General features: G+C 43.7%; 1 protein-coding gene across 3 annotated transcripts in view; it reads left to right on the top strand.

Annotated features, from left to right (window-relative positions):
• LOC140200495 (cation channel sperm-associated protein 3-like) overlaps nt 1–10,606 on the top strand; it is a 29,769-nt gene extending 19,163 nt beyond the window's left edge. For all 3 annotated transcript variants that reach the window (XM_072263908.1, XM_072263909.1, XM_072263907.1), the window contains 2 exons: nt 3,215–3,372; nt 10,440–10,606. In XM_072263908.1, the coding sequence (XP_072120009.1) occupies nt 3,215–3,372; nt 10,440–10,554 (273 nt within the window). In that variant the 3' untranslated portion in view covers nt 10,555–10,606. The remainder of the gene's footprint in view (nt 1–3,214; nt 3,373–10,439) is intronic.
• Nucleotides 10,607–12,313: the final 1,707 nt, after the last annotated feature.

Below are 12,313 nucleotides of genomic sequence, written 5' to 3'. Positions count from 1 at the left end.
CTACACTATCTACAACACCACCAATCTTTGTGTCATCTGCAAACTTGCCAACCCACCCTTCTACCCCCACATCCAGGTCGTTAATAAAAATCACGAAAAGTAGAGGTCTCAGAACCGATCCTTTTGGCACACCACTAGTCACAACCCTCCAATCCGAATGTACTCCCTCCACTACGACCCTCTGCCTTCTGCAGGCAAGCCAATTCTGAATCCACCTGGCCAAACTTCCCTTGATCCCATGCCTTCTGACTTTCTGAATAAGCCTACCATGTGGAACCTTGTCAAATGCCTTACTAAAATCCATATAGATCACATCCACTGCACTACCCTCATCTATATGCCTGGTCACCTCCTCAAAGAACTCTATCAGGCTTGTTAGACACGATCTGCCCTTCACAAAGCCATGCTGACTGTCCCTGATCAGACCATGATTCTCTAAGTGCCCATAGATCCTATCTTTTCCAACAGCTGTCCCACCACAGATGTAAGGCTCACTGGTCTATAATTACCTGGACTATCCCTACTACTTTTTTTGAACAAGAGAACAACATTCGCCTCCCTCCAATCCTCCGGTACCATTCCCGTGGACAACAAGGACATAAAGATCCTAGCCAGAGGCTCAGCAGTCTCTTCCCTCGCCTCATGGAGCAGCCTGTGGACTATTCCGTCAGGTCCCTGGGACTTATCTGTCCTAATGTATTTTAACAACTCCAACACCTCCTCTCCCTTAATCTCAACATGCTCCAGAACATCAACCTCACTCATATTGTCCTCACCATCATCAAGTTCCCTCTCATTGGTGAATACCGAAGAGAAGTATTCATTGAGGACCTCGCTCACTTCCACAGCCTCCAGGCACATCTTCCCACCTTTATCTCTAATCGGTCCTACCTTCACTCCTGTCATCCTTTTTTTCTTCACATAATTGAAGAATGCCTTGGGGTTTTCCTTTACCCTACTCGACAAGGCCTTCTCATGCCCCCTTCTTGCTCTTCTCAGCCCCTTCTTAAGCTCCTTTCTTGCTTCCCTATATTCCTCAATAGACCCAGCTGATCCTTGCTTCCTAAACCTCATGTATGCTGCCTTCTTCCTCCTGACTAGATTTTCCACCTCACTTGTCACCCATGGTTCCTTCACCCTACCATTCTTTATCTTCTTCACCGGGACAAGTTTATCCTTAACGTCCTGCAAGAGATCTCTGAACATCAACCGCATGTCCATAGTACATTTTCCTGCAAAAACATCACCCCAATTCACACCCGCAAGTTCTAACCTTATAGCCTCATAATTTGCCGTTCGCCAATTAAAAATTTTCCTGTCCTCTCTGATTCTATCCTTTTCCATGATAATGCTAATGGCCAGGGAGTAGTGGTCACTGACCCCAGATGCTCACCCACTGAGAGATCTGTGACCTGACCCGGTTTGTTACCTAATACTAGATCTAGTATGGAATTCCCCTGAGTCGGCCTGTCAATATACTGTGACAGGAATCCGTCCTGGACACACTTAACAAACTCTGCCCCATCCAAACCCTTGGAACTAATCAGGTACCAATCAATATTAGGGAAGTTAAAGTCACCCATGATAACAACCCTGTTATTTTTGCACCTTTCCAAAATCTGCCTCCCAATCTGCTCCTCTGTATCTCTGCTGCTACTGGGGGGCTTATAGAATACTCCCAATAGAGTAACTGCTCCCTTCCTGTTCCTGACTTCCACCCATACTGACTCAAAAGAGGATCCTGCTACATTACCCACCCTTTCTGCAGCTGTAATAGTATCCCTGACCAGTAATGCCACCCCTCCTCCCCTTTTCCCCCCTCTCTATCCCTTTTAAAACACTGAAATCCAGGAATACTAAGAATCCATTCCTGCCCTGGTGCCAGCCAACTCTCTGTAATGGCCACTACATCATAATTCCATGTATGTATCCAAGCTCTCAGTTCATCACCCTTGTTCCTGATGCTTCTTGCATTGAAGTACACACACTTTAGCCCTTCTACCTTACTACCTTTACACCCTTTATTCTGCTTCTCTTTCCTCAAAGCCTCTCTGTATGTTAGATCTGGCTTTACTCCATGCACTTCTTTCACTGCTCTATCGCTCTGGGTCCCATCCCCCTTGCAAATTAGTTTATACCCTCCCCAACCATGCTAGCAAACCTACCTGCAAGGATATTGCTCCCCCTCGAGTTCAGGTGCAACCCATCCAATCTGTTCAGGTCCCACCTTCCCCAGAAGAGATCCCAATGATCTAAAAATCTAAAACCCTGCTCCCTGCACCAACTCCTCAGCCACGCATTTAACTGCCATCTCCTCCAATTCTTACCATCACTATCACGTAGCACTGGCAGCAATCCTGAGAACACCACCCTTGAGGTCCTTTTCTTCAGCCTTCTGCCTAGTTCCTGAAACTCACACTTCAGGACCTCATCCCTCTTCCTGCCTGTGTCGTTGGTGCCAACATGTATCACGACTTCTGGTTGCTTTCCCTCTCGTACCAGGATGTCGTGCACCCGGTCAGAGACATCTTGGACCCTGGCACCCGGGAGGCAACAAACCATGCGGGTGTCCTTCTCACGTCCACAAAATCTCCTGTCTGCTCCCCTGACTATAGAGTCTCCAGTGACGACAGCTTTCCTCTTCTCCGTTCCACCCTTCTGCAACACTGGGTCAGACTCAGTGCCGGAGGCCCTGCCACCGTGGCTCACTTATAAACTTCTATCATGTCTCCCCTCAGTCTCTGACGGTCCAGAAAAAAACAACCCAAGTTTGTCCTTATAGCTCATGCACTCTAATCCAGGGAACATTCTGATAAACCTGTTCTGTAACCTTTCCACTATTTCCACATCCATCCTGTGTTGGATGACCAGAATACTCCCAAGTGAGTACTAACCAAAGTTTTACATAGCTGCTGTATTTCCAACTTGACTAGTTATTAATTATTGAAAGCTGTGACAAATTATGGATACTGGACATTGGAACTTTTGTGAATGAGATATGAATTAGTCTGCTCAGTCGGGGGAAACACCCTCCCTATTTAAGAACTGATGGGAATATCTTTAGTCAAGTTACTGGATGTATCCTTGGATCAAATTAAGAACAGCAATGACCCTTTCATTTAATATTATTATAACCCAGAAGAAAAAGAGTAAGTATATTAAAATTATACAGCAGTGGGATTGAATGAAACTGTGCCTGTTTTCTACATTCCAGAAAACCAGTCAATTTGAAAGCTTCAGTGAAATGATTGCTAAGTTCAAACAGACCCTTCGTCATGATGATTTTATTATGTTGGATGATATATGTTCAAGTCTGACATTCATAGATATTTACCTATCGAGCCTGGATGAACAGGACAATACATTGTACAAGTGAGTAAGAAGTGACCTTGCAATTCTAAGGTTGAGGCTCAGATACATGCATAAAACTGCATTTTCACGGTTCGGGCTGAGACCCCTCACCAGGACCTGATTAGTTCTGATTAGCTCTGATGAACCTCCAAGAGGACCACAACCTTGTTTTGGTTTGGAGGCTTGTGTGCCTCAATGACCCGGAGAGCTATGCTGGCTGGAGCCAGGACTTTATGCTTTGGCTCTCGGTAGGGTCGCCCATGCCAAACAGGTCAAAGGGTAGAGGCCAGACTAAGAGTGCTCTGCAAATATTAAATCCAGTGATGATGAATAAAGACACTATAGATTATTCCTGTTATATACTGGTTATTCCTCTCCATAGATGCTGCCTGTCCTATTCAGTTCTTCTAGTATTTTGTGTGTGCTCTGAATTTCCAGCAACTGCAAACTTGTGTGCCTATAAAGGTACTTCATTTTGATTGGAGAGGAAGTTTGTATACAAAGATTGGATCAGACTGATGACCTTCTGCTGTTCACTTTCTCAGGTCAAGCCGCTTAGTGACTTGGTCTTTGGATTTTGTTTATACCACACAGATATGGAAAGCCCCAATTTTCCTCTCCATTTGTGCAAATGCCTGGCACTTTGCTCACAGCCTCCCCAAGTCTGCCTCTGACTCTGTAGGGAAAGGCATTCTTACTTTCTTGAAACAATATACAGAAATTAATTTGGAGAAAGAAGGAATAATGGGAGAAACCTGATATAAAACAAAGTAGAAACAAATGAACAAAAATGATATTGACTGAGTGTGGAGGCACCATACCTGTTGTTTCCTTCCCATAAAAAGAGATAGAACTGAGAAGTGTTATCAATGATAATTATTACGTGGGCTGAAGTACAGATTGATTCAATATTTATGTATTTAATGGAACTGACAGAATAGAACTGGGGTTTATCCTTCACCCACAGGGAAAATTATCTATCACTTTTGATATCGAACTTCAAGTTCAGCTCCCTTTGAGCGATCTCCCTTGTAAGCTGTAGGTGTCTTATGTGAAATGAATTTGGAGAGTCTCAATTCAGTTCCATAAACTATAACACCAATCTCATCAGCATTCGCGGGAGGAAAGGAATTATATGTTTTGTTTCAAAAACCCTGCATCAGCACTGAGAGAGGAGAGGCAAGATGGCAAGTTTAAGGGAGAGAAGGAGAAAGTGAGATAGGATTCCGAGCTTATTAGTGGACAGAGGGGTATAAGATGAAAAGCAGGTTGCCCAAGTAGGGGAGGGAAGTGTGGGTGGAGTTGGAAGATGGTGGGTGGAGCTGGGAGCACCTTCAGCCAATCACTTCAATCAAGAGACAAAAGGGGTCTGCCGATGCTGGAATTCTGCAGACAAAAATTGCTGGAGGAATTCAGCAGGCCAGGCCACATCTTTAGAGGGAAATGAACAGTCAACATTTCAGGCCGAGACCTTTCATCAGAACTTCAAACTGGCCAGACAATAGTAGAAGAATTGGGAGAGATGGAGAGTGAAGGCACGTTGTCAATTAAAAACAGGATGCTGAAATAACTCAGACACGAGGAATTCTGCAGATGCTGGAAATTCAAGCAACACACATCAAAATTGCTGGTGAATGCAGCAGGCTGGGCAGCATCTCTAGGAAGAGGTGCAGTCGACGTTTCGGGCCAAGACCCTTCGTCAGGACTAACTGAAAGAAGAGCTAGTAAGAGAGTTGAAAGTGGGAGGGGGAGGGGGAGATCCAAAACGACAGGAGAAGACAGGAGGGGGAGGGATGGAGCCAAGAGCTGGACAGTTGATTGGCCAGGAGGCTGGAGGCCAAGGGAAAAAGAAAAGGGGGAGGGGGGGAAACCCAGAGGATGGGCAAGGGGTATAGTGAGAGGAACAGAGAGAGAAAAAGGAGAGAGAGAGAGAAAGAATGTGTGTATATAAATAAATAATGGATGGAGTACGAGGGGGAGGTGGGGCATTAGCGGAAGTTTGAGAAGTCAATGTTCACTGATGGATTTGTACGTGGAAGGTCATGTTTGACAAATCTTATTGAATTTTTTGAATTTCTTACTAGGGAAGTTAACGAGGGTAAAGCGGTGGATGTTGTCTATATGGACTTCAGTAAGGCCTTTGACAAGGTCCTACATGGAAGGTTGGTTAGGAAGGTTCAATCGTTAGGTATTAATACTGAAGTAGTAAAATGGATTCAGCAGTGGCTGGATGGGAGATGCCAGAGAGGGATGGTGGATAACTGCTTGTCAGATTGGAGGCCGGTGTCTAGTGGTGTGCCTCAGGGATCTGTACTGGGTCCAATGTTGTTTGTCATATATATTAATGATTTGGATGATGGGGCGGTAAATTGGATTAGTAAGTATGCAGATGATACTAAGATAGGTGGAGTTGTGGATAATGAAGTAGGTTTTCAAAGCTTGCAGAGAGATTTAGGCCAGTTAGAAGAGTGGGCTGAAAGATAGCAGATGGAGTTTAATGCTGATAAATGTGAGGTGCTACACTTTGGTAGAACTAATCAAAATAAGACATACATGGTAAATGGTAGGGCATTGAAGAATGCAGTAGAACAGAGGGATCTAGGAATGATGGTGCATAGTTCCCTGAAGGTAGAATCTCATGTGGATAGGGTGGTGAAGAAGGCTTTTGGTTTGCTGGCCTTTATAAAACAGAGCATTGAGTATAGGAGTTGGGATGTAATGTTGAAATTGTACAAGGCATTGGTGAGGCCAAATTTGGAGTATTGTGTACAATTTTGGTCACCGAATTATAGGAAAGATGTCAACAAATTAGAGAGAGTACAGAGAAGATTTACTAGAATGTTACCTGGGTTTTATCACCGAAGTTACAGGGAAAGGTTGAACAAGTTGGGTCTTTATTCTTTGGAATGTAGAAGGTTGAGGGGGGACTTGATAGAGGTATTTAAAATTATGAGGGGGATAGATAGAGTTAACGTGGGTGGACTTTTTCCATTGAGAGTGGGGAAGATTCAAACAAGAGGACATAAGTTGAGAGTTAAAGGGCAAAAGTTTAGGGGTAACATGAGGGGGAACTTCTTTACTCGGAGAGTGGTAGCTGTGTGGAATGAGCTTCCAGCAGAAGTAGTTGAGGCGGGTTCGATGTTGTTGTTTAAAGTTAAATTAGACAGCTATATGGACAGGAGAGGAATGGAGGGTTATGGACTGAGTGCTGGTTTGTGGGACTAGGTGAGAGTAAGAGTTCGGCATGGACTAGAAGGGCCAAGATGGCCTGTTTCCATGCCGTAATTGTTATACGGTTATATGAGGACTCTCAGATGCTACTTGACCCATCGAGTTCTTCCAGTGTTCTGTTCATGTTCTAAATTCCAGCATCTGTAGTGTCTTTATTCAACATTACTGGATTTTATATTTGCAGTTACTGCATTGCATTCTTCAATTCACATAGGATAACACTGAGAACTTTGACGCCATGCATCAGAATCCCAGTGTACATGACAGAAGGAGCACATTACCTCACAATCTCCCTATCTGTGGAAGAGAGGAATAACAAGGTAGAGTTCATGGGTTCATAGATCATTCAAAAATCTAATGGCGGAGGGGAGAAGCTCTTCCTAAAACACTGAGTGCATTTCTTCAGGCCCATGACTCCACAAGACAAGCAGCAGGCCACCATCTCTCACATCATCACACAGTTAATCACATCAGATGATCTCCTGTCAACAACCTCCAAAACAGTAGTGCACTAACCCCATATTTCTCACTTCTATCTGTTACCCATGGTCCAAAAACAAAGTTGCCCGGGTAGGCCCATTAGTCCTGCCTGCTCTTGCCCTATCTCCTCACACATTACTTTATCCTGTCTCCCTTTGTCTAGTCTCTTCCTACCTACTACATCCCTAACACCTCACATGTCTTCCACCAATCTGACAACTTCCAATACTCCAGTTACCACAGCCTTCATTATGGAGATCCTGTCTTTATAGCTCGCCATCCCCATTCTAAAGCCATTTGTGGATTTCAGGAAGGGGGTGTTGGGAAAACATTCACCAGTCCTCATGGAAGGGTTAGCAGTAGAAAGTGTGAGCAGCTTTAAGATCCTGGGTGTCGAAATCTTGGAGGATCTGTCCAGGCCCAAACACATTGATGTAATCATGAAGGAGGCATGCTAGCAGCTCTATTTGGTTAGGAGTTTGAGGAGTTTTGGTATGTCACCAAAGCCTCTTGCTAATTTCTGTCGATGTAGATTGGAGTGCATTCTGACTGGTTGCTTCACAGCCTGACATGGAGCCTCCAAAGCACAGGATGACGAGAGGCTGCAGAGGGTTGTAGAATCAGTCAGTCCTGTCACAGGCACAATCCTCCACACCACTGAATACATTACCTCAGAAAGGCGACATCTATCATCGAGGAGCCTCACCATCCGAGACACGACATCATTTTGGTTCTTCCCTCAGGGAGGAGGTACTGGAACCTGAAGACACAGACTCAATGTTTCAGGAACAGGTTTCCCCTCCACCATCAGATTTATGAATGGTCCATGACCCCATGAACTTATGAACATTTTTCACTCTTTATTTATTTTGTAATTTAATAGTAATGTCTTTGCATTGTACTGCTGCTACAAAACAACAAATTTCACATCATCCAGGACAGTGATGCTAAACCAGATGCTGATTCTTTTTTCTGCAAGGTCTCCCAGTCCCTCTCTGAGAAAGAGTGAAACAAGTTAGTATGGGTATTAGCATTGGTTTATTATTGTCACAATAAGACCTTAAGATATAGGAGCAGAATTAGGCCATTGCATTCCATCATGGCTGATCCCAGATCCCACTCAAACCACACACCTGCCTTTTCGCCATATCCTTTGATGCCCTGACTGATGGAAACTATCAACTTCCAGCTTAAATATACCCACGGACTTGGCCTCCACCACAGTCTGTGGCAGAGCATTCCACAGATTCACAGCTCTCTGGCCAAAAAAATTCCTCCTTACCTCTGTTCTAGGAGGTCGCTCTTCAATTTTGAGGCCGTGCCCTGTGGTTCTGGAAACATCCTCTCCATATCCACACTATCTAATCCTTTCAACATTCGGTAGGTTTCAATGAGATCCCCCCGCATTCTTCTAAATTCCAGAGAGTACAGGCCCAAAGCTGCCAAACACTCCTCATATGTTAACCCTTTCATTCCCAGAATCATCCTTGTGAACCTCCTCTGGACTCTGTCCAATGACAGCACATCCTTTCTGATACAGTGAAAAGCTTGTTTTGCATACTATTTACACAGATGAAATTATTACACAATGCATTGAGGTAGAACAAGGTAAAACAATAACAATACAGAATAAAGTATAAAACCACCATAAAGTGCAGCGCAGGAAAACGATAAAGTGCAAGATCACTATGAGTTAGATTGTGAGGCCAAGAGTCCATCTTATCGTACAAGTGATCCAATCAAACATGTGATAACAGTGTGATAGAAGTTGTCGTTGGGCTTGGTGGTACGTGCTTTCATAGCTTCTGCCCGATGCAAGAAGGGAGAAGTGAGTATGTCTGGGGTGGGCAGGGTCTCTGATTCTGCTTGCTGCTTTTCTGAAGCAGTGAGATGTATCAGGAGAATGTGGGTGAAACGAAGGGAATTTCTCTGATGGAATGAAGGCATGCGACAGATGGGATGAGGTTGTGTAATTTGTGATTGATGTGGTTCTGGCGTACTGAGACATGTTCAGAAGGCCCCTCTATACAAAGAGAAAAAAGAAAAACAAGAAAGGCATGTGGAAATGATTCTTGCAGAACAGGAAGAAAGAGCATGTTATCCATAATTAGAGAATCTGAGGTTAGGACTAGATGGCAATGTGCCCAGATAGAAGATGAGTTATTCCTCAGGTTTGGGTTGGGTCTTGTTGTAACAGTGAAGCAGGCCATAGACAGAGAGGTTAGAGTTGCATATAGCTTTAGTTGCAGTGAATTCACATCAGAGCTTTGACAGATCAAGCTGGAGGAGAAGCATGAACTGTATGCAAAAATAAAATGCTAGCTCCATTAGCAAGCCTGCTGTAAGGTGTATGATGTAAAGGAGCATGGAGGAGTTCAACACCAATCTTGCATAGGATTATGGAGAGCTTGGACATATCCTTCCCGCCTCAGGTTTGAAATTTCAAAAGCACACCCAAGGACACAATCGACAAAAGGCATTTGAGGATTCTTTGGAACACATCCTGAAGCACTCAATCACAGGATGTTGTAAAAATTTAAACAGCTACAGTCTTAGGCTACTGTCATCATGATTGCAATTACCAGTACCCAGTAGTGCCCAAGGGTGACCCAAATGGTCCAACAATCTATTGAATGACAGATGACAATGATTCCACTCTGGTTAAATGACATGAGAAGGAAGGTTCTGCCACTCAGCTGGAAAAGGACCAATGTTGTACGCTTGATTATGGTGTTGGAGTGCAGTGCAAGGTTATGTTCTTGGGAGTGTCCTGCAGCAGACTGCTTTTGGTGAATGAGGTAGAGTATTCATTCTTCAGTACCTTGGGAGCTACAGTTCTAGAGAAAAGTGCAAGTGAAAGTGAAGCAATTCCATGAGAGAAAGATAAACGGGTGATGGCTACTTATACTTAAGAAGAAGGTAGATTGAGGAAGAAAAAGAATTATGGCACTGAGGTAAAGGGTCAGTCATGATTGTGTTGGATGATGGAGCAAGCTCAAAGTACTGAGGTCCAGATCACTCAACTGCAAATTAATGATCTACTTAAGTAAAGTGTTTGCAAAACTTACCCCTATGATTCCAGTGTCTGCGGCAGGTTTCAATGAATGTTAGTTGCAAATACTTGAATCAGTTACCTAGGGGAGAACGTGAGAGGCAAGTCAGCATTGCAGGAAGAGTAATGTCAATTTGGGCACAGAATGCAAATGTCAATTAATGCAATGGAATTGTGCAAAAAAGAGTTTCATTGCACTCTATCTCTGCTGTTATGCAACCAAGTTCTGGCATCTGTTCAATGATATGCTAGGCAACTGAATTTCTGAGCCATTATGTTTTTTTAAAAGACCTACAGTATTTTCTTTATGCTCTCCACCCTCTAGATTACAACAGCTTTACTTTGAAATTTCATATGTTCTGGGCAATTTGTTGAGAACTGCTCATCACCAAAATGAAATAGACACAGAAGTAAACCCCTCTCCAACGGAAATGCAGTGAAAAAATAATTTATTGTTACAGCATTTAATATGCAATTAAAAAAAGATTGACAAAAGCACAATATCAAGTTTTTGCGATTTTCAGTAACTGTCTCCAATGGATATTTGTTCACTTTATCTGAGGGTAACATTCCAGCCTCCTAATTTACTCCCTTTCTAAACTTGACAAAGTGAAGTTCTTTCACGTTGGTTCTCCTACCATTAAAAAAGTGCCCGGTATGTTTCGGTGAGTATATATATCATACATGGAAACCTGTGATGTACAAGTATGAAGATACCCAGCACATGGGAGTGCCACATATTCAAGTTCCCTAAAAGACACCAGTTATCCTAATTCTGACAAAAACTACTCTTTCTCTGTCACTGCTGGGACTCTCAAGCACATGGAATAATTAATCCCAAATAGTTTAGATATATTGAAGAGTCATAGAGCACTACAGCAGAGAAACCGGCCCTTTGGCCCATCTAGTGCACTGCAAACTGTTATTCTGCCAAGTCCCTTTGACCTCCACCTGGACCATAACCCTCCGTACCCCTTCCATTCACGTACTTATCCGAGCCATCTTAAATGCCACAATTAAACTCGCATTCACCATTTCCTCTGGAAGCTTGTTCCACACTTGCACCACCGCCTGAAGAAGTTCCTCTTAAATATTTCACCTTTTACCCTAGCTCTCGACTCAGCAACTCAGTGAAAAAAAGCCTGCTTGCCTATACCCTCTCTATATCCCTAATAATTTTATTTCCCCTCATTCTTCTGCCTATACCCTATACCATATACCCTCTTTATATCCCTCATAATTTTATTTCCCCTCATTCTTCTGCCTATACCCTATACCCTCTCTATATCCCTCATAATTTTATTTCCCCTCATTCTTCTGCGCTCCAGGAAGAACTCCTAACCTATTTAACCTTTCCCTGTAACTCAGGTCAAGTCCTAGTAACATTCTTGTAAATTTTCTCTGTACTCTTTCGATTTTATTGATTTATTTCCAATAGCTAGGTTGACAGGAGTTCAGTGATGGCCCGGGTGCACAGGGAGAGACGGAGACTTGGAATGAACAGTTCGCTCAGTTTTAATAAGAGCTGTACAGAACAGAGGAAAATAATAAATGCTAGGCCTATAAGGCCATTAACTAAATACTCTCAAATTAACTGAAATCTAACACCATCACCGTGATTCAAAAAGCATTAAACTTGAACTAAGTTAATACTGCTCCTTTAACAGTGTCTATCCAAATTACAAATCTTCTTGGGCTAAGGTAAGCTGGGAGCATTGTCGTTGCTGTACTTCATTAAAGACTAGATAAGACCGACACTGACAGAGAGTTAAATACAATTGTCAGAAATCCTAATTGGCTCGAATGGGTGCTTTATCACGTGCATGATTGTCGTCCTCTTTCAACTGAGCGTCCAGACTCTGTGGCAATGCCTGTGGCTGTGACAGCATTCCCTCCCTAGCTGCAGCTCCCAGGGGGCCATGCCCACTGGAAGTCCCAGATGGAAGACTTGTCCAGGATGCATTGAGCCAGAACCCAAGAATGTTCTTCAGGACCATACCCCTCCCAATCGGTGAGGTACTGGACCCTGCACTGCACCCACATTGCACAGAATAGACCAGGGATCCATCCGCCAAATGTGGGGGGGGGGGGGGCCGGGGGTGACTAGAGCAATTGGGAAGGATGTCACTGGTTTGAGCTGGAAAACATGGAATTCTGGGTGAATCTTAATGGATGGTGTCAGGTGCAGCCTATAGGAGG

This window comes from Mobula birostris, chromosome 7 (assembly GCF_030028105.1).
Source record: "Mobula birostris isolate sMobBir1 chromosome 7, sMobBir1.hap1, whole genome shotgun sequence".
In the NCBI taxonomy this organism is placed as follows: domain Eukaryota; kingdom Metazoa; phylum Chordata; class Chondrichthyes; order Myliobatiformes; family Myliobatidae; genus Mobula; species Mobula birostris.
Note: the sequence above shows the minus strand (reverse complement) of the source record. Positions and strands in the feature narration are given on the sequence as shown.